General features: G+C 29.2%; 1 protein-coding gene across 8 annotated transcripts in view; it reads left to right on the top strand.

Annotated features, from left to right (window-relative positions):
- The window catches only part of MEP-1 (zinc finger protein MEP-1), a 195,546-nt gene that overhangs the window by 158,464 nt on the left and 12,908 nt on the right, over positions 1-24,174 (top strand). For 7 of the 8 annotated variants that reach the window (XM_075373124.1, XM_075373125.1, XM_075373128.1 and 4 more), the window contains 4 exons: positions 9,046-9,201; positions 14,345-14,596; positions 17,156-17,383; positions 21,635-21,853. In XM_075373124.1, the coding sequence (XP_075229239.1) occupies positions 9,046-9,201; positions 14,345-14,596; positions 17,156-17,383; positions 21,635-21,853 (855 nt within the window). The remainder of the gene's footprint in view (positions 1-9,045; positions 9,202-14,344; positions 14,597-17,155; positions 17,384-21,634; positions 21,854-24,174) is intronic. The other variant, XM_075373129.1, reaches the window with a different exon arrangement.

The following is a 24,174-nucleotide window of genomic DNA, read 5'->3' as shown; positions in this document are numbered from 1 at the left end:
ATTGTCAAAATCTCATAATGATGAAAACATTATCACAACTGATTCATTGTTACAATCTGGATTTCCTGTTATCTGTTATTTAATGTGTTACAACTTGATAATACAAGTAAGTGGTATGTAGGTTTTTTAATATTCTGTATGAATTTTATTTCTTTTGTGTTAAGGAGCTTTCTAATTTTTTTTAATTAAGGAAGTATTATTTTTGTTTATCAAGTGTATTATACCTTTTTATCCCTGTGGCAGGAAATAATTATGTACATTCTTATTGAATAGAAAGGATCAGTTAAAGTTTTTTTCTTTTTTATTCACTGTAATTACTTTATCTGACTTAAAGTTTATAATTATTTTTTGAGTAATAGATAATTCTTTATTTATAGATAGCTTTTTATGCATAGAATATTCAAAATATAAAAAAATATACATTTAAATAAAAACATATAAATTTATTATATTGCATTCTATATTTCATAAAGTACTCTCATTGAAGCAGCAAGAAAGTTTTTATGCATTACTATAATAGTTCAAATGTAACATCTTGAAATAAATTTTCTAAATGTATGAGTTGTTTTTTTTTTATTAATTCTTGAAAATGAATTCTTTGTGTTACTCTACAGCTGTTAGATTACATCTTACACATCCATTTATAACTGTACATTCCTTCAAAAAAGTGTGTTTTACGTGTTATCTTAAATAAAGAAAATTCAGTACACAGGTAAATGCATTACACTAAAAAAAGAGAGAATAATTTTATAACTATTTATTTGGAGTGTATCAAATCATATAAAGGTTGTTATGTTGTATTGTTGCACAATATCGTAGTTGGATCAGTGTAGTATTGGGTACTTTATTGTATGTCCCTTCCAGTTTTGGTATGTGATATTATTTTACACAGTCATTGTGTTTCCTAATTTATGGAAGTAGTGTATCGTAGTTAATCTTCAGCTTATGTCTCACTTTTTGGCACAGGATCTGGAAAATGGTATAAACTAATTGAACAGGTGTATGTTTTTTTTAATATTATGTTCCTAAAGTGTGATATTCTAAATGTTCCCTGCATTCCTAAAATGTTGCTTTCTCTATTGTAAAAAACCATTGAAGTAGACACCACCTCTGTGATCGCTTATATGTAATGGCAATTTAGAACGCATATCATATTTAAATGAATTGTTAATTTTCACCTCTTTACAGACCTTGTGAAATTATGTAATACTGGTTCATCAAGTTTACTTCAGCTTATGTGTGCTGTAATAAAGAACTGTAATACGTTTTTATACCTGTTGTTCCATTCTGTTTGTAATTATTTTCATATCATCTGTGTGGCAATTGCTGATCATTTGCATATCATATTTGTCTTTTAATCTTAGATTGAACAATATTGTTTTACTTACTAAAAAATTGCTGCCTTTTCTTTATTCTGGTTACCTTCAGTGCAGGTGAAATATACTTTTGCTTTTTGATGATTATAACTATGCTTGCAATCTTCATTGCTTTTAGAGCCGACCTAACATAACACTAGTAAGAAAAAAATAAAATCAGTCAAGGTATGTCCTAACCTGCAAGTTTATTCAACAGGGGAAAACTAAGTTTAAAGACCATTGTCTTTTGATAGAAAGACTGTATCCTTCATCTAGTAGAGTTTGGTTTACTTTCTTAGGTTGATATGACTTAAATTTAGTCAAAATTTTATTCAGGAAAGGATGTATACACCTATCTTTTTTACAGTAATTGTCATTCGAATGAAACATTAACGATATTGAAAGGAACCTGCCTTTTTGGAAAACATTGGAACAAAATGCACACCTAAACTGAAAATTTCTTGAATGTTTGGTTTTAAACTTATTAACATATGAAGTATACTAGCCAACAACTTCTGCAGCTCTAATAAAATGACTATCGTCTCTTTAATGAATTAGGTTTAGGGGTTAGGTTGTTTGTGCCCTGAGACAGGCTCTTTTATTCCTTTCATATAGTTTTTTTCATTTCTTCATAATCATTATTGTATGAATAAAGTATGTGAACGTACTCATTTCTGTGTTAGTTTGATCTAGATTGCAAGCTTATATTGGCCCATTCAAGCCTGAAAGAATGGTACAGTGAGTTCTAAATTGATTTCCGTTCACTGATATGAATCTCATTCAGAGGCTACTGCATTTTGTTCCACTACTAGTGCCCTCATCAGAATCAACAATACCACTGCCATTACATACAAAAATAATGCAACAGCAGTATTTTTGTAGTTCATCAGTTGTGTTGTATAGTTTGTTTATTGCAAACTAATATTTTTGGACAACTTGAAAGAAAATTCAAAGCAAAAAACTGCTTCATTTCAGCATGTAAAGAAGTGTTATTGAATTAAAGAAAGAAATATTATTAGCAAATGCATTCAGTCACATTGACTTTTAGGAAGTCCTTAGTTTGTTTACAAAATTTAAACTTTACCTAGAATTCATCAACACGACTAATATGAAATAAATATAAATTCCTTTCAAAAGTTGGGATAAAAAATAAAGTAGAGTATACTGTTCAGTTACTAATTCATTTTCCTGATGTGAAATATGGTTCACGGTCGTCCATATTATTAACACATCACTTTCATATAAATCACAAATTCAATCATCTATTGTTTCATAGATTATTATAAAATTTTATATCTATTTTTATCAAGAGAAGATTAGATTTAGATTATGAAAAATGAAACTGTATCAATACAAACAAGAAGAAATTTTACTAAGTAATAATATAACAATTTTATTCATTACATCTGTGACTGCTACTAAAAGATTATGTTTTTAAAAGAAACTGAGCAATCTAACAGCAAAAAGGCACTCTAAAATAGTTAAATAACTGTTATTATTTACAAATGATATTATAGGTAGTACTGTTAATGGAAAATTGGCTTTTTATATTAGGTTGTGCACAAAAATCCCCCCAAGTCTGTCTTTCATAATTTCATTATATATGGTGCAAACTGTCAATTACTTTACTGTAGATAACTTCATTTACTTAAAAATGTTGTATTTAATAATGTTTTTATATTTTATTTACTTTATAACAATTAAGTTGGTAAAATTCCTTAGATCAAGATCATGCCATATGTTAGGCTGATAAAAAAAATTTGTATAAGGATGAAGCAGTTTTTGATTGAAAAATGTTTTACTGTATTGAAGAATTCCTTTTCTTCTCAAATCATAACTTAATTATTTTATAATTTACAAAACTTTTGATTTCCTCGTTACCAGATGTGTAAATATGAAACCTGAATTTGCCCATAGATGGCTGTAGCTGTCACTGTAGTTAACGTCAAACCGCATCATTGTGCCATTTTCTTTCTTTTACAACTGACAAAGATTTTCAACTCACAACAATACAAGATTCATACAGCAGCATAGTTTTAATTAGCATTGAACATGTCGAGTTTTGTACGTACAAACTACAGTTTGCAGACATCACTGATTTTCTGTTACCATTTAAAGAAAACAGCTGCAAAAATTCTTAGAATGCTTGTGTCGAAGCTTACGGTGAGCATGCTCTTGGTAAATCATAGTTTTGAGTGGTAGAAAAAAAATTCAAAAGTGGCAGTTTTGACATGAGAAATGAAGAATGTGGAAGACCACTGAAAAAGTTTGAAGACAGCAAATTGCAAGCATTGTTGGATGAAGTTGACGCTCAAATGCAACAACAACTCGCAGATCAGTTAAATATACACAAGAAGCCATCTCCGTATGTTTTAAAGCCATGGGAAAGATCCAAAAGGTGGGGAAATGGGCTCCACATGAACTGAATGAAACAGTAAGAAAACTGAAAAACCACTTGCGAAATACTGCTTGTTAACTACAAAAGAAAATCATTTCTCTATCGAATTGTGACAGGTGATGAAAAGTGGATATAAAATGACCAGAATATAAAAAAAAAGGCAACAAAGTGATTTTGCTTCATGATATGCACCATCGCATACAACAAAACTGGTCAAGGAAACGATTGAGTCGTTCAGTTGGGAAATAGTTTCACATGCTGCTTACTCACCAGACTTGGCTTCATCAAACTACTATTTATTTGCATTGATGGGACATGCATTTGCTGAACAGCGCTTCACTTCTTATGAAAATGTACGAAATTGGCTCAATAACTGGTTTGCCTCAAAAGAGCAACAGTTTTTTTGAGTGTATTTTTTCATAACAGTTTTAGTGTATTTTCTGTATAAAAATTCCAGTTTTCATATTTACACATCTGGTAGGTTTAGAAAATAAGGATCAGATTTAAATTTAATTCTAGACTATATATAGAACTGAATCACTAGGGGGTGGTATTAAAGTACAGATGTACATTAAATGGTTTAATAGCAGTAGGTAACATGGCATACAGAAAATTGACATAACCATTCTCAAGAATAACAAGCATCACATTATTATCAGGCTTTCTAAGGAAATTGGTGAGTAGGTTCCTATTATCATATTCACTGAACTAAATATATGATTGCATATTGGTACAGAAAGCCAACCAAAATGAAAGGGGAAATTCAACCCTGCCAATGGTGATACTGTTGATTACAGGGACTGGCTGAACAATGAACGTCAGAGAAAGTTATTCTGATTAGTGCTTCTAGTACCTCAGGTGCTTTGCATGCATTAGTCATTACAGTGACTTGGGCAGATAGTATAAAGCAAGAAATAACATGTACCTTCATTCTGTTTTCATCACAGTCATTACAATGACTTGGGATAGATAGTGTAAAGCTACAAATATATACCTCCATTTTGTTCTGAAACAGTGTGTTTTAATATAACTGCCTTCAACTCTGCTGTTATACAGAATTTAATTGTGCTTAGAATCCAGTTTTTAGAATATATCTCATCATACATAATTTCTTTATTTACTTATTAGATTAGATTGAAAATGATAAAAAAAAATTGCGTCATTGGTTTTACTTATAAAAAGTTTGTTCAGTTAAGCCAACTCATCCAACATTTGGAATTTTTCATTTATCATAAAGCAGTGTATGTTTGGAGTGTCGCTTTATATGGAAGTGAAACTTGGACAATCGGAGTATCTGAGAAGAAAAGATTAGAAGCTTTTGAAATGTGGTGCTATAGGAGAATGTTAAAAATCAGATGGGTGGATAAAGTGACAAATGAAGAGGTATTGCGGCAAATAGATGAAGAAAGAAGCATTTGGAAAAATATAGTTAAAAGAAGAGACAGACTTATAGGCCACATACTAAGGCATCCTGGAATATTCGCTTTAATATTGGAAGGACAGGTAGAAGGGAAAAATTGTGTAGGCAGGCCACGTTTGGAGTATGTAAAACAAATTGTTGGGGATGTAGGATGTAGAGGGTATACTGAAATGAAACGACTAGCACTAGATAGGGAATCTTGGAGAGCTGCATCAAACCAGTCAAATGAATGAAGACAAAAAAAAAAAAAGCAGTACTGATAAAAATGTTCATAAATAAACTTATAATCTATTTATAATTAATGCCTGCATACCTTGTATAGTTAAAACAGGGATTAATTGACGTTAGGTTAAGTTCTTAATCTTTTAATTTTATATTATTCCTTTATAACTCCAGTTTGAGGAGGACCAAAATTCTTTAAAAATCATAAGTTTCACTAATTTATCTGTTTAGGTGTTGACTTAAATTATAGTTGCTTATTCATTTCTATTTTAAATTGCTGATTTTTATTGTTTTCATTTATTTTGATAATTTTTTTAATGGATTGTTATAGTGAGTTCAGAATTGTTTTGTACAAGTCACTTTTATCAGTGTTTTTTCAACGGCATCAAAAAATGTGATGTACTTAAAATTTAAGATATAAATTTTTTCTATTTAAAAAATTCCCTGTGGTTAATAACAAAAAAATAAAATTATATTAAAAGTATATGAACAGTTGTATGCCAGTTTACGTGTTGAAATTAAGCGATTAAGACAGATGTTATGGTCAATTGAAGGTAGGGATTTTTTTTCGTGGTTTAAATTTATACTGTAGCTATTAGATTACAGTTACATATGTAATCATAATTTTTTATTAGAATTTGATCTATCAATAATGTATATTAATGATTTTGGCATGTTATTTTCTATGTGAAAATTATATTTCAAAAACATTAATAAGGTAAAATTTTCTGGTTGTAGATTGATAATGACTGAAAATTTCTTTCCCAATAAAATTAATACAGTATTGTTGTCTTCTTCCTCTGTTATTAATTGAAAGTGTGTGTGTGTGTGTGTACACATATATATTTACTTATTGTGCTGCTATTTATTTTTAAATACCTTATAGATTCTTCATTCCTATTTGTATATTTATTTATTAGGATTTTGTTTTCAGTGTGTTGTATAAAAGTTTTTGTTCAAAACTTTACCTTTTTTTTGTATAAAAATTATAATTGGATAGCTCTATTTGTCGTATAAAATTGTTTTTAACTAGAGTACTAATTTTGACTTCACATAGAATTGGTTACATGTGGAAATATTATTTTATAGAAATTAAAATATTATTGTTAACTGAGTGTATTTTAAATTGAGTAATGGTGAAGTCAAATTTGTTTTCTTTAAGTGGTTGACAACACCTTGTATGTATTTCTGTCATGTGGAACTAAAAATCTTTTTTTTTGTGAATTTATAATTTTCAAATCCCTTTTACTAAAAAGTGTAAAAAAAATTATGTAATAAATTAAAAAAAGATAAATAGTGGTCTAAATTTCCTCGCATATTGTTTTGGCAATAGAATCACAAGAAAGGAGATACAATTCTGTACATGTATTTCTGTATCCTATGACCATAGTCTTGAGGCCGTATACCGGGTGTGTAAATATGAAACTGGAATTTTTATATAGAAAATACTTGTTTATTGTATGAAAATGATGGACAATATTTTGAATTAAACATTTTTTATCGCTAGTTATTCATTTTTCCCATATCTCTTGATAATTTATGAATGCCACGCCAAAAAAACTGTTGCTCTTTTGAGGTGAACAAGTCATTGAGCAATTTTCATAAGAAGTGAAGCACTGCTCAGCAAGTGCGTGTCCCATCGATGAAAATAAATATTAGTTGGATGGAGCCAAGTCTGTTGAGTAAGCCACATGCGAATGTATTTCCCAACTGGATGCCTCAATCGTTTTCTTGACCAGTTTTGCTGTGTGTGATGGTGCATTATCATAAGTAAAATCACTTTCTGTTGCCTTTTTTGATATTCTGGTTGTTTTTCACGTGATGCTTGATTCAAATCGATCATTTGTTGTCAGTAGCATTCAGTATTAACGGTTTCACTGGTTTTATCAACTTATAATTAAATCATACCCTTCTGATCCCACCAAACACAGATGTCTTCTTTCCATAGCGATTTAGCCTTGAAATCAATGTCGATGGTTGTTTGCCTGGAGTTACCCATTATCTTTTACGTTAGGATTCTCAAAATATATCCACTTTTCATCACCTGTCACAATTCGATGGAGAAATGACTTTCTTTTGTACCTTGCAAGCAGCATTTCACAAGTGGTTTTTTGGTTTTCTTGCTGTGTTTCATTCAGTTCATGTTGAACCCATTTTCCCATCTTCTGGATCTTTCCCATGGCTTTCAAATGTATGGAGACAGCTTCTCGTGTTACATTTAATTGATCTGCGAGTTGATGTGTTTTAGCATCATCATCATCATCCAACAACTCTTGGATTTTGCTTTCTTCAAACTTTTTCGGTGATTTTCCACATTTTTCGTTTCTTACATCAAAATCGCCACTTTTGAATTTTTTTAAACCACGCAAAGCACTATGATTTACCAAGAGCATCCTCACCATAAACTTTGACAATTTGATGCAATTCTGTAGCAGTTTCAATTCAACAGCAGAAAATTAGTGCTGTCTGCAAATTGTAGTTTGTAGGTACAATACTTGACATGTTCAACGCTAATTAAAAGTATGCTGCTGTATAAAACAACCTGTATTGTTATGAATTGAAAATATTTTTCAGCTGTAAAAGAAAGAAAATGGTGCCAATAATGATGCGGTTTGACGGTAACTATATTGATAGCTAGGGCCATCTGTGGGCAAATTCCGGCTTCATATTTACACACCTGGTACATATAAATACTATGATTTCCCTTCATTATTATTTAGTAATACAGAAGAAGTACCCTTTTAGACGATTATATAATACTAAATAATTTTAGTGAGCAACTGAAACATTTTTTAAAGGTATTAAAAATGTTTAATTAAAGGAAAATGAAATCATATTTAATGAATTGGTGGCCGTAAATCACAATAAATAATGCTGGAAGTGAAAACCTTGACTTCGTGTATTTCTTTTTATATATATAAAATACACACGTGCGCGCGATATATAATCATATATATAAATGTGCAAGGTTATGGATTTGTTTGTTTGCAACAGCATCATATAAACGGATCGGTTGCTTTCAAATTTTCAGGATTATTTGTGTTATCCCAGGGAAGGTTTTAAGCCATAGATTGAGGCCCTAGTCCCCTTGAGATTAAGATATTAAAGATTTACATTAAAGAAAAAAAAATTATTCTGTTATATTTCTGTTGCCATGGTAACAGAAGTGTAATGAAGTAAAAGGATTAATTTTTTTTTCTTTAATGAATATCTGTAAAATTCTCACAACCATGACAATAAAAATGCATCAGGGATCCAGAGGCGGAGCCCTCTGGCTAGATGGTCAGGCAAGCAAAGCAAACCCTGACCAGCTAGGATTTATATATATATAAATGAAGTCACCTGCATTCAACTGTGATGTAATTTTAATTTAGCCCAAGTTTTATATGTATACGTTTATAAATAATCATTAAAAAAAAAAATGAATAGGAATTTCATTTTCATTGCTTTATGAAAAGTTTATGCCTTTTATTTGTACTATCATATATAGGGATATCAGTTCATTTTGAATGCAATAATTATTAAAAATGTTATTATTGTTGGTTTACGACTGTGTTTTTATTTTTTTATGAATATTATTGATAATAATATTTATATTATTATACAAAATAGAAAAACATATTGGACGTTGTTTATTTATTATTGTATAGGTGGTGGGTAATCAAGGGGCCCAGGGGCAGGTGCCCATGGTAGGGGGGGCACCACGACTTGCCTTTGTGCCCCCATCCTCAGCCCCGTCACCCACGCCCACGCCTGTAGCCCTAGTGCCGAACATCGCGGCCAACTCTAATTCCATCACAATTCAGGTATCGCCTGCTACCTGAGCTGCATGCTTTTATATCTTTTTCTTCTGTATTAAAATTAACCTGTATGTCTTAATCACTTCTTTAAATACAGTTTTTTTGTTTTTTTTTAATAAAAATTAGTTAAATTTTTGAGGAATAACTTCTCAACCTTTAAGTAACATTTTTTATGTTATAGGTAATATGTTTTTAACCCTTACCATAAACTTATTGTTCTGCATCATACCACTTACATGTAGTTTACTTGTTTTAAGTTTTTTATTAGTGAAATTTGGTTGCATGTTTAGGTAATGGTAATTGTAATTTATTATTATAACCTCTTTTATTAATTAGATGTCAGAATCATTGCATGGATTGTGAAAATGTTTTTCCATTAACAGGCAGAATTTCTAAAACCTTGTAAAAAATGCAAGCCGTGCAATCACCATAAAAAGATGATCCCTTCCATAATTCTGTAACCACTTCTTTAAATTTATTTTTACCTTTACTCCCACTTTTAATGACATTGATTTATCTTTTCTGGCACAGAGGTCAACAAATTGGTTGTGTTATATATATAGAGGATAATAAAAGTAATTATGTAAATTATGAAATATTGAACTATTGTAAATTATAGTTTGTATAAATATTGTATTATAGTTGGTATGAAAATAATTATACAAAAATCCTTAAAACTTCATATAAATTAAAAAAGCTATCTTTAAACTGACTCCAGGACCTCTTTTTCTGTTTTTTTTCCGATACCACTGTAATTTGTTTCACAAATGATACATTTTTTATGTTGTAAAATAGTTAAAATAAAGATTAGACGAATTGAAAATAAATTTAGAAAAGTTAAACAAATTTAAGCTGGTGATTGCACTATTGAACTTCACAAGATGCACAATTCAAAGTCAACTAAAAGTGATGCACTTAATATAAAAGATATTGTTTATTAATGGAAAAGTGCATTATTTAAGAATGCATTAATTATTTACAAATACTGTTTGTTTGGATTAATTGTTTTTGTTAAGATGTTTGTTTTTATGTTAAAGCATACAGTGTAAGAATTTGGTTGGTATGCATTTGTGTTTACAATATATTCTCAATATTTTTGTGATGTTAAAATATTAGATTTTTTTTATGTTTGTTCCTTTATTTAGTGGGATTATGGATTCTTAAAGCTTGTTGCATAAAATAAATTAAGGTTAGATGTTAGAACCTAAATATCTGTTAGGTTTTCAGGTTTAAATGTTGGAGGGGAGATATTGAAATTAGAATACATGGAATAATAAATAGAAATGTAAGATGTACCAGATATATCAAAATTAAATGATTAATGCAGAGTAGAAGAAAGGAATGGCAAAGTGCATCGGATTGGTGAAATGATATTATGAGCAGAAATTTGCAATTTTAGTTGCCCAAAGTTTAACATATTTTAATTTTATATTTCCATGTAAGAAACCAAATAATATATATATTTATATAAATCAAAGATTTGTTTTTAGTTTGATAAAAAAAAAAAAATGAATCTTATCTTGTGTATTAGTTGTTAACAGATTATCTTTATTATGCGATTTTTTTTCAAGTTTTGAATTTTTGGAAAATGTTATGTCATTTACCTGTGGTTTTGTAGTTTGATATGAAAAAAATTTGTGATGCGATGTGAAGAAAATGTTAGGAAAGGAAATTTTGTTTGTTTTTACGTATACATTCATTTAAATTTGGATTAATTCCTCACCTGATAACCCAGATTTGACAGAATAGTACAGCGTAACGCTTAGGTTTTATTAATTTGGCTTCAGTGTTGCAGTGTATTATGTTCTCAGTCTTTTTCCAATAGTGGATTATGTCTTGCCAAAAGAGTGACTTTTAATAATTAAGCCTTTTGTAAATTATCAGGTGTAATCCTTCGTTATTACATATTCTTTATTACCCGGGTGGTACATGCAAGTTCTAATTGTAATAGGACAATAATTTTTGCCGTGTTAATTGTTTTAGCTATCAAAATGTTAAATATAGCATTTATACAGGCATAAAAATAGTTATAAATTTTTCAGTAGTACCGGAATAGAACAAATTGTTGAACTTGTTGTGTTCTGTTTATAATGGGAGGTGTAAAATGTATATGGGTAATAGGTACGGTTGAGGGTAAAATATTTTTGACTGAAAATTATACCAATATTTCTACTAGAAGGTGATCACTGGCAATGTTCTAAGGAGAGATTTAATAACAATCTGAACATATGCATTAGTACGTCAAACCATACATTATTTTAGCTTGCTGATAATTTTGATCGATTGCCAAGTTACTTTAAATAATTTTTTACTTTTGTTAAGGATAGTAATTTAGGAAATATTACATTATTTTGGTATTACTATTTTTCTTGCATATGTGTATATGAGTACATGTATAGTTGAAGATATCACTATGTGAATTTTGATAAGTTTTTTGCATTAAGTTCTTCTGGTTATTGTTATGTACACTCTTACAAACCTTTCAGTGCGTAACAGAAAATTGATCTGATTGCATAAACTGTACACATGTTAATATGCGCCTACTAGATTGGCTCTGGCACAAGGAGCCTGTTATCATGCATAATTATTATATCATGTTAAAAAGTCTAATAATATAGACTAATTATTACTGACCTAATGTGAAGGTTTTACTAGAATAAAGCTGCTGAAAGTAGTTGTAGAATAATGATTATGAAGTTTCTAATTTGGAAAACAAACAGCTATGAAGTAAAAAGGTTATATAATTCTATTAATAATAAAAAACTGTTCTGATGTAAATTTTTTGTTTAAACATTTTTTAGCATCAAGTAAACAAAATGTTGCTGTTTATTATATGTAAGGATTAATTAATAATACAAATATATAAACTCTGTATAGAATGATTTTGTTTTATTTATTGAAACGCATTAAAATTTGGTAACTGTGGCATAAACTTAAAACATGTTTTTTAAATGTATGGCACTAAAAGTTAAAAAAATGTTTATTTCTATAACATAAAAAATATGGTGTGAATAAAATGTTATTTTTTTATAGTAGTCTTAAAAAAATTAATCATTGCATGATTTTTAATGGGTATTACAAACATTAAAGCTTTTATAAACGTTAAAGAATTTTTTCATTAAATATTTGGTTTTTTTGTGAAATAGTTATAGGTAATGTGGTTAAGTGTAATACAAATTGTGAAGTTTACTCTCAGTACTCGTTTTGATGTCTCTGTGGTTGATTATGTTTAAATTTTTTGCCAAATAGACATTTTAACAGTTGAGAAAGTATATTTGAATTTTCCAAAAGATTTGATTATTAAGTATTCGCTTTTATTTTATTATTAATATTTCATTAAAAATTCTTTTAATACTTAATAACAGTGTGAGATTTTTTAACATTTAATGCTTTCAGGTCGGCTAGCTTTTGATCAGATCTTAATTGTTGCTTAATTGCTTGTTGCTTTGGTTTGACTTTGTTTTCTTTTTCTTAGCATGATATTTTTGTGTTCTTTTCTATATCAGATTGTTTTTATGGTCTTAAATTTTTTTATTTTTCTAACTTGACATAAATTTAATAATTTTTTATATAGGTTGATAACAAAATATATTTCCCTTTGAATTGTGTTGTTAATTTTCCAAGTTCATTAATCACTGTTTTAGATTCATACAACTGTATATATAAACTTGCTAAGAATTAATTACTGGAATATACATATATCTAGATTATTAGATCAAAAATCTTGCTATGCATAACTGTAATTTTGTTTGATATATGGTAACACACCATATGATGGTTTTTTTTTTACCACAAAAATGTACTGCATCTTATTTTTTTAAGTTTTTTTTTTAAATTATGAAGGATATAAAGGAAATGCCCTCTTTGGGACAAAAGTCTGTAGACTTTCTTTTTGTATTACAGGAGAGTTGAACAATAACTGCTGGCCATTTGCCTTTTATTAATTCTCATTGCTTTCTCTCTTCAACAGGTTTCTTAAAAAAAAAAAAATAATTCTAACATTGCTGCCTTATTGATTTATTTCTATAAATAAATTTTTTCGTAATAGACATTCCTCTTCTGTATTCAAAGCTTAAGTTAATTATTTTGCCATCTGCTCTTTTAATATGTCCATCCTAGATCATTTGCCTTGTCATGGAAGATTTTCTAAAATTTTATTTTAACAGAAATGTTTGAATTCTGTGTATTGTAAGGTTGTAAATGTTTAATGTTAAACATTTCCCAAAATTTTGTTTTGTTTCTATAGCTTTTTAAGTCTTGAAGGTTCAATTATGAATCTTTAAACTGTACATAACAGTCCTTGTTTATTATTTTCATGCTTAATTTTTGTCACGAATTACAAATGTTTCTTACAGATTTAGATTTTAAAATATGTTTAATCCAGATAATAATAGTTATTAATACAAACAATTAATAGCTCATTGTAGATACATAGCATGAATAATCCTTTCACATAATTGTAATTTATTGTTTCATTCAGGTCGTAGTAGTATTTAAATAATTTTTTAAAGATGCCTATTACTAAATAATTTAAATAATTGGTAGAAAAGTGGACTGTAGTGTGCCTTTATGAGGTAGGTCATTAAAGTTAGTTATTGAAGTCAAGTACTCTTCTTGTGTTAAGAGATTTTATTTTATGTATTGTATTTGCTTTTGAACTTTCCATTACAAGTAAAAAGCCAACACTATTCTTTTATATTTATAATTTTTCTTATATTTAACTGCAAGTGAAATTTAAATTCACTCTCATTTGAGGTTTTCTTGTAAAATGTTTTCTCTGAAAAATACATTTTATCATTTATTTTAATGTTACAAGACATATATTGAGGTATACATTGAGTGTATTCTATTTATAAGAGTTGATGTAGCTGGGTGATTTAATTAACACAGTTTTTCTTTTCATTATTTTAGCCAAAAATGTTTAATAGAATTAACCGTTAAATATTTATTTTATATGTTAATTTACAACAGGAATATTGTTTGCTGAAAGTTTCTCAGGTTTAGTATTGACCAGATTTATTTTCCTTAACTTTATTAAGAAAAGTATATACTATGTTTTCAAGTGTGTCAGGTACAATATCTTCTAATTTTCAATTGTTAATGATATAAAACTTTGCTATGTTTAATCTTTTATTTTGTCCTATTTTAGAGTTCAGCGACATCATCGTCAACTAACAGTAGCAGTAGTTCAAGCAGCACCAGCAGCAGTAGTAAACAGAGTGGAGCAGCAGCAGCTAAACTGTTACAACAACCAAGCATTTCTATTACACCATTACCTCGTCAGCAACCCTCAACGCCACCAGCTTCATCAACAACACCTCCTCAAGGAAAGCCTGGTCGCCCACTTGGAAGCGGCAAGGCAACATTTGTTATATGTGAAATCTGTGATGGTTACATCAAGGTAAAAATAATATTTACATGTGAATATTAAATTAAATCATATTTAAAGTATTATTTTTAAGTATACAATAATTTATATACCATTCTATATGAAAATGTGAACTTTTAGAAATCTGTAAGTTTTAGAGCTACTTAAAATATTTACCTCAAAATCCGATCTGTAAATTAATCCATTTCTAAGTGGTCATCTTTTTTTTCATGATTCACTACTGAATCCAAGGAATAATTCAATCAGTTTTCACTAATACATTACCAAAAATGCCAAATCCTATTAATGATTTCAATAAAAATGAAAGGAATTGTTTTAATAACTAATATGGGCTAATGTTTGAGTAATGTTATTAATATACCTAGCATTATTATTAGAAAGAGAAGATTTATTTCAAATGTTCAAACAACCTTCTATCACAGTGACAATTTGAACTGTTTTACATGATGTACAAGACCTGTGTGTAGTCTTACGCTCTGAGCAGTAATTATATGAGCAGTTTATATTTGGGATAAAAATTTGGTCAGGTTTTTCATTTCATGGACTATGGACTATGGACTAACAAATGTAAGTGACGAGCGGCATGCTGGGCGTCCCTCAACTGCAAACATGACAGGTAACATGGAACATGTGAATGAAATGATCTTGAGTAATTGGCACATTAAAATTAGAGAGATTGCAGTGAACTTAAAATCAGTTAAAACTTAGTGAACTTAACAGATGTTAAGTTCACTAAGTTAAGTATCACTTAATAATGTGTTTGCGATTGATTATTCATGATCAGCTTGGTTACCAAAGATGTGTGCATGATGGGTGCCACATCGGTATAGATCAGACCACAAATATCAAAGTTTTGCAATTGCTCTTTCCTTTCTTCAACGTTATACCAGGACTGGTCCACAGTTTTTGAAACAAATCATCACAGGAGTTGAGAGCTGGGTGCTTCATTACAGTGTGTAGACTAAACGAGCATCACATGAATGGAGACACAAAAATTCACCACAGCCAAAAAAAAAGTGAAAACATCCCACAAGCTCAAAAGGTTATACTGACAGTCATTTTCAATTCCGAGGTAGTTGTTTACAGTGAATTTATGTCCTGAGGAATAAAAATCAATGCTGAATCTTACTGTGAGACTTGAAAAAAAATTGCATTAAGTCATTAAAGATCGAAGACACGCTAGATTGAGCGATTGGGTCGTTTTTTTCTTCACAATAACACTACTCCTCATTGAGCTCATGTGACAAAGGAGTTACTGAAAAACTTCAAGTGGGAAGTGTGGTCTCATTCGCCTTACAGCCCTGACCTAGCACCCTGGGACTACCACCAGTTTGGTCCTCTCAAGCGAGACCTGGGAGGGAAACGTTTTGTTAATGATGATGAACTGAAGGAAGCGGTTCTTAGATGGTTGAGGGAAATTGGACGAAATTTTTATGAATGGAATTGAAAAATATGTCACACAGTATGAAAAGTGTTTAGAAAGACTTGGTGATTATGTCAAAAAATAGATAGAAATATTTAGTTTTTTGTTCAATAAAAAAAAAAATTGTCTTGTAAATGTGTGTTTGTTTCGTAGTGGGGGTGTAACTTACTTTCTGTTCGTTCCTTGTACATGCATATGTGCCATCTCTATTTTCTTTACAGTCCTTGTAACAGTTCAGCTTAAGTTCATGCATATGTGTACTGTGCGGTAAATAGAATACTCTTCAGGAAGTGTTAGATGGGTCTCCTAACTACTTTAAGGTGAACACCATTAACAACAGTACAATGGAGGAAGAGACTAGATAATAGTCTTGTGACGATCTTCCTGAAGCATATTTTTAGTTAAGAGAGTTGTTTTGATTTTTTATATTAAAAAAATTGTTTTTGGTTGAACTTTTTCAAAATAATCTTTTGAGGTATTTTTTTTAATTATGGTACATTTTGTATTAACTTTAGTCTGAATACATTTACAGTAATTTATAAATTTTATAACTTTTACAAGTGTTCATTGAAGAAGGTTTTTTTCTCCTTTTGATAGGAAAATAAGGAAATAGTGTGTTTATAAGATTATTAATAATTTTCAACCTTATTAATGAGAAAAAATCTAATTTAGAATTTTTTAAATTCCAGCATTCATAAACAGTGGTATCACTTCAAAACTGTCATTTAATGAATGCACATCTTTTATTGATTGTGTTAATAGATCTGTTTATTAGTCTAATGGTTGTGCATGTTGATTGTGCGCAGATAAATGAATTCTGTATCAGAACCGTAGGAAGTTACAGTAGCCTTAGGATTAGTTCCCCTACAGCTCTTTACTTATTCATTGGTTTTTCATAGCCGAACATATAGTTTTTGCAACTGTGGAGAACACTCTGTTTATATCCAGACGATTGAAAAACTACTGTATTAGACCAACAGTCCAAAATGTTTTGTAGATTCATAGTATTAGAAATTCTACAACTAGCTCTAGTGCATTACTTATAATTATTATTTCATATTTTTATCTGAATGACCTATTTATTTTTAGTTTTGTACTTGTGATGTTAATTTACAGATGATCTAAATCACTTTATTTTTTTTTTATAGGACTTAGAATTGCTCAGGAATCATATGCAATGGATTCACAAAGTTAAGATACATCCAAAAATGATATATAACAGGCCTCCATTAAACTGTCAGAAGTGTCAGTTTAGATTTTTCACAGACCAAGGGCTAGAAAGACATTTGTTAGGATCACATGGCCTTGTCACCTCCAGTATGCAAGAAGCAGCAAACAAGGGAAAAGATGGTGGAAGGTGCCCAGTTTGTGGCCGAGTAAGTGTTAGCTTTTGTTTTTTTATTATTTTTAATATATATTTCAATTATAGTAGAAAAAGAGTCTTTTTTTTTAACTAAAAAAACAGAGATTTTCTGTATATTTGCTAGTTTTCTTGCCTTCACTTTAAACATCTTTGTATTCAAAAGCAACATAACCTTGCTTGTTAAACATAGATCTAGTTTTCTTATTTTTGTTATAAATAATTATCTTCTTTGTAAATATCATTTGAAATGTCTTAATAAAACAACAAAAATTGTATTTTAGCTGACTTAACTTTATTAATGCTAGATGTTTACAAAATAAAAATTTTTGTCTGAAGTAATTTGCTTTTTATTTTTATTATATCTGAACCATCTGTTAAAAAGTCATAATAATTCTTTAAACAGATAAATTTTCGCTGAGTAAATGACTAATAGCTGAACATGGTTTTTGTATTTAGTATTTAGCAGATGATATTTTTGTATATTTACAATACATAATAATATTATTTCTTTACTAATATATTTTTTGTGTTTATAAACACAAGCAATTATATATTTTTCCAATGACTTTTCAATAAAAATTAACTTGAAATAATTTTTACTGGCAATTAATCACATTTATATTAATTATAATTTGAAATCATCTTGCAGGTGAAGGTCACGTATTCTTTTTCATTACAATGCCTAAAGTTTCTTCTCTTCCCCTATACCACGGTAATAATACAATACTGGATTGTTCCTTTTCTCTTTACAGGCTGTTTTGTACTCATCTTATGTATTTATTACCAAAATATTTATTGCATTACTTTGGCGAGCATAATAAGTTACTATCTCACATCTGAAACTTTTTATTTTACATAAAATATTTCCCTAATTTTCCTGCTAGTTCAGAAATTTGGAAATGTTATGGCTAAATTTAAATATGCACTTAAAACTGAAAATTTCATAAAACTTTACACAAAATCTAAATACATTATAATCTAAAAGTTAATATCACCTGAAATAAATAATAAGTCTTCATCTAATATTTGTCATATTTTCATCACTGTCATAGTTCTTGTAAGTTCATAATGGTGCATTGTAAGTGGTCATCCTGCAATCGTTTTTTATGAAATTCTTTTACTTGAATGTTTTCTGCGTGTCTAATGTATTTTCTCTATTCATATATTGTTACGCAGTTTATGGGATCTTTCAATAATGTTTTTATGCCATTTATCTGAAATGTACTGTTTTTGCTACCACCTCATCTTTTATCTGCACCCAAATTAGCTTGATTGGGTTATACTGGCAGTGATGTGGCAGTAGTTGAACAACTTCTTGCCCCATTTCTGTTGCAATGTCATCAAGTTCATACCAAATGAACTTTTCTCTGTGTTCATTAACAGTAGAGAGTAGTTTGGGAATTGTGTGTGAAAGATTGTGTGGCATATTCTTCTCTTCTAAATATGGAATAATTTTCATCTTTTTTGTGTTAGTCACTGGCACTTTCTCTTTAAGCACAGAATTATAGCTGGTGTTATCCATCATGATAACAAGCTTTCTTATGAAGATTGCATCAAATTCATGAACCATTCTTGGAATACAGCACTGTTCATTTCTTGGTGGAAGTCCCTTGGTATGCTTTGACTGAAAAACGAGAAGACAGTCTTTTATAAAACCACGTTCATAGTAATCAGTATGGCATGTAATTAAATGGGATCTTAAGGACACCACTGCTTTTTGAATTCTGGCAGATGTATTTCCTGGAATGGTTCCCGTTTATCCACATCTCATCTAGGTAAATTATTGGTCAAGAATTATTTTGTCTTATTTTGTGCATTTTCCTTAAAAATTTTACCCAAGCAAGAACAATGACAAACATTTTCTGCCATCATTACACATATAATATTGGAATCTAATTATCTTAGAATTTTCCACGAGGAATTCCTGGTATTATTTTTTTCAAAATGTCTTAATTGTACTGCATCTCTCTACTGTAAACTTTGTGAATGAAATGATGAGCCATATTTTTATTAACATCATCCATATCGGTTACCCAATTTGTATGTGAAATTTTTTTCTGATTGTACATTATGCACTGATAATAGCATACATAGTGTCACATTCAATTAAAAACATCCTTAATAGTAGCTTTAGGTTTGCTATGCACAAGTCCTTTAAATAATTATATACTCTTTAAATCATTTTTTTTAGATTGTTTCTGAAGGTGACTGTTTGCTGCCGTTTTAAAAATAACATAACTTTCACATCAGCCAAAGAACTGCATGTCTGATTGATATAAAACTTAATCTGAACTGATCAAAATTGTATTCAAAACAAGAATTGCATATGCACTGACAAACATGATGTAAATTCATGAAATAATAAACATAGACTAATTAAAATAACAATTAAACAGACTAATACAAATGATAATTATGCCAGTTTTTTATGTAACAAAAGATTTGCCTGTGTACATGACTTAATAATCGATAACAACACAAAAAGGAATGAATCCTAAATGTATGGGAAAACTTACAATTTTTTTTAGAATAAGATGATCTTTTTATATTAGTAAAATACCCTAAGTGGAGTTATTGAAAATTTTATTTGATTTATTATGTATAGTAAATGATGGATGTGGTGATGTACTTGCCATACGCGCGTCACGCTTATGGCAAATAATGCAAAATATGACTGGGGGATAACAGCAAGATAAGTCACATGACCACCTGCAAGATGATTTCAAATCTATTGTAATAGTTAATTAAAAAAAGGTTAATATTAAAAAAGTATACATACATACATACAAATGTAAATATATATATATATATATATATATACATTTTATTAAGTCTTGTTTTTTTTAACGTGAACAGGAGAAACCTATGAGAATATGAAACCCAGTTTCAATTATCAGTTTTGAAAGAAAGAAAAAGGAAGTTGTTAGTCCTTTTTACTTCTTTGTACGAAGTAAAGGAAGTATTTGTGGTAACAAAAAATTTAGATTTTCAGATTTCAACGGAAATATGCATTTTGACCATCCCTGAATCCATTTTGACAAGTTTCAGCGTGATGTCTATACTTACATATATATCTCACATAACTAAAAAACAGTTTGGCGTGGGATATTGAAATTTTGGATTTAGGAATGTTGTAACATCTAGTTGTGCACCTCCCCTTTTAATTGCAATTGACTGGACCAAAAGTGTCCAAAAAACACAAAATCCAAAAAATTTAGATTTTGAACTTTCTTAACTGCAGTAATAAGCTCTCATTGAGAGCTTTTCAACAGTATATCAGTTATGTGGTACTTATTTTCATTGGTTCCAGAGTTACAGCCAAATAAAATTTTAATTAATGAAATATTTGGATCTTACAAGCGGAAGGCACATCAGTTCAAATCAGACTTCATCTCCTTCTTTTTAATCTAAATATATTGATTTATTAATAACTATTAACCTCCGATTGCAAAAAAATTGTTACAACAAATAATTCAGTAATAAAATAGTTATTGATGGAGTAAAATTTTATGTACTTTTCATTTAAAAAAAGAAATGTTTATATGTAATTTAATGGGCGTACAAGAAAGTCATATGGTGTCCACATCAGATTTTTAAAATTTATGAAGCAGTTGTGTTATTTTAAAAATTAGTTTTTACATATCAGTAAATGAAGAAAGAATATAATTGATTTTAAAGTTGCATGACTAGGGCATGTCATATAGATGACTTAAGGAGGTTTCTCATTTTAAATATTTTGTAGTCTTAGACCTAGAAAAATATATGTTTTTCCCAAATTCTGATTAAAATTTTTTTTTAAAGGGTATAAAATTGTCATGTCTACTACAACCAATCTCCTTACTAATGGTCTAACAAGTTATTTTTTTAACAATTTATGTTTATGTATAGATTTATAAATAGTAACAAAAATAGCTGAATGCACTTGATCAGCAAATTATAATTATGAATAAAATTATCTCCATTCAAAATATTTCTTTTGTACTGGAAATTTTGATTTTAATTACAGTGAAATTAAAGGAAAACTATGGTTCTTTTATTGTAATTGAATATTTTTTTATTGAATTAATTAATTTATTCATGTTGTAATGTATTTTATTGCTTGCTACTGTTCCAATTAATAATTCTTATGAATAAATAATTTTTTTTTAGTTGTAATTTACATTATTAAGTTTGTCTGCTATACGGTTAGTCAGTGTAAAATGTTAAGATAAATAATGAATATGTGTTGCATTGTATAAGTATTTGAGTTAACTTTTTTTATTAGGTTTACCAATGGAAATTATTAAACCATGTGGCACGTGATCATAACATGTCATTGAAACCAGCTCATCTTTCATATAAGTGCACAGTATGTACTGCCACATTTGGAATGTATAAACAGTTTGAAAATCATGTATATTCAGCGCACAGTGTTGTAGCTAAACGTGTAATGGACAAGAAATCGCCTAATCCTTCACAACAACCGTCTACTAGTTCATCGCAGGTATATAGCTACTTATTATTATTTTTTTTTTAACATTTATAGACAACCATGCACATATGTATTTATTTTATATTATGAAAAGTACTAATATTATTAAAAGAACTACCCAAAGAGTAATCATTTTTAAATTGTCTCAATTGTTTGTGTGAAGTAGTTTTTTGAGGATAAGCTAACTGAGAAGTCAGCTTGAAAACCACTACATCAGCTGCCCAGCCAATTAAAATTCATTGTTAATTAATTATTAATTTTGGCAATTATAGGCTGTTGCGCTATTACGACTATTATTTTTATTTATTTTTTTTAATGAAAAATTATAAATTTTGTTATGTTTGAAAAAGTCAAGCGTTGACAGAAATTTATAGTCAAAAGCTTGTGGATGAAATGAAGATATGCTACTACTCTGCCACAGAGGTTGATTTTGTGAGGGCTTGAGTTTTGAAACCTTTATGTGTGAAATATGAGAATGCATAGATAAGAATGGGTCAGTCAATTTGCAGTGTCCTAAAAAAACATAAGCTGGTTGTTTGACCAATTAAGAAATAGATTGAAACTTACACATTTGTTTCCTACTTGTTTCAGGACCTTAAAATTATTTTATTTTTTTAAGCAGTTTTCCTGTGGTGGCCATTTTTGTTAACTGAAAAAACTGGTTTACTGAAAAAAACATAAGTAAAAAACTATTGGTCCAGGAAGGATGAAACAAAAAGCAGTTTAATCATATGTTCTCAAGGTAAAATATTGGTCCAGTGGTTTATTTACAATCTCTCTTCTTTGCAGAGAAAATACTAATGTAGTTGAACATGAAGAATGGTGAAATTTCACTTCGGTAATTTTTTTCAAGAGGCAGAGATGGCATGCACAGTTTGAATTTTTTTTTTTATATGTAGCTATTTGTTAGTAGTTTTACCATAAACAATATTAATGGTGATAAACTTACCCGCTAAATTTTTATGAATTTTTGAAAACTAATTTTTTTTAAAAATTCAAATTTTAGCTTCAAATAACTTTGATGGAGCTGCTGATAAAAATCTCAAATTGGCACTACTTGCTGTTATTGTAGATGTTTATGGCAAATAAAAACTTTTCGTATGTATTGTATTAATAAAAAAGTTATAGCCTCTTAAAAATCATGAAAAACCTGTTAAAAGCAATAACATTTTGACTCGCTAAATAAGTGCTCTAAGGGGGTTTCTTTTCTTCTTTCCACTTGACATTTTTAACATATTTTTATATTTAGGTCCTATGTGGTTGAAGTTGATGTTTTCAATATTTTTAAAATAGTTTTTTTTTTAAATTATTGATAGGTCGTAATTTAATGATAACTTAACCAGTACCAGTAATCTAATACAATTTTTATTCAAAAATGCTTGTAAAACTTACTCAAACAGATTTTAATGAATGATCTACATCTTTTTTGAAGAATTCATTTTTATTTTATATTTGTTATTTTTGTAAACACTATTGAAGAAAAAATACATCGTAGCAACATTTCTTCAGTGAAATAGCCTGTTTTTGTAGCAATAAAAGTTTATTATTTAGTGTGGTTAACCAACAGCTGTGATATCTCTTCTGATAATTTTCTTGAAATTGTGTGAGAATGACCTGTCACTGTAGTTACTTCAAGTGATGTCAACTTTCTCAGGACTTTGCAGATCAATACTCACACTTTGTCTTGTTGAGACTTTGATGTACATGGTGCAGCTGGTTGGAAAAAATGGACCTGCACATCGTCATTTTTGAGGCTAATATCTACCGCTTCTATCCACCAATGATCATCATACACACAAGCAAAAGTCTTTTTCCTTAAATGAAAGTGGTACAATACGTGACACAGGATGGTCTTCATAGTTCTTGGAGTATGAAATAAAGTAACAACTTATAATGCATTCTAACAGGAACATACTTGTGGTAGATTCTAGTACCAACACCTCTTTCATAGCAGTCAAAACGGTTTTTAGAGTTTCTGAAATCTTAGCTATCTGATCTGATTTAATCAAAAAATACTGATGTTTTTCAGCTTGTGGTTACAAAATGAATACATTTCATCAGCATTTAGTATTTGACTGATTTTGGTCTTCACATTCATATAGTTCTTTGTTCTGCTGAGAAAAAATACTTTTGAAACGGTTAACACAAAAAAAACTTTCCAGGAACTAAATTAATATTTGGAAAAATGTGTTTTTTAAAGAGCTTGGTCTAATGTTATTTGTCATAAGTTTTTCTTAACACTTTTTTTTTATGAGTTCTCAAAGGGTCACAACAGAACTGTCCATACAGGTAACTGAATTTTGACAAAAATGTTTTTCATGATATTTACAAAC

Source organism: Lycorma delicatula, chromosome 8, assembly GCF_047948215.1.
Source record: "Lycorma delicatula isolate Av1 chromosome 8, ASM4794821v1, whole genome shotgun sequence".
Lineage (NCBI taxonomy): Eukaryota > Metazoa > Arthropoda > Insecta > Hemiptera > Fulgoridae > Lycorma > Lycorma delicatula.
The sequence above is the reverse complement of the archived record's forward strand: the minus strand, read 5'-3'. Positions and strand labels throughout refer to the sequence as shown.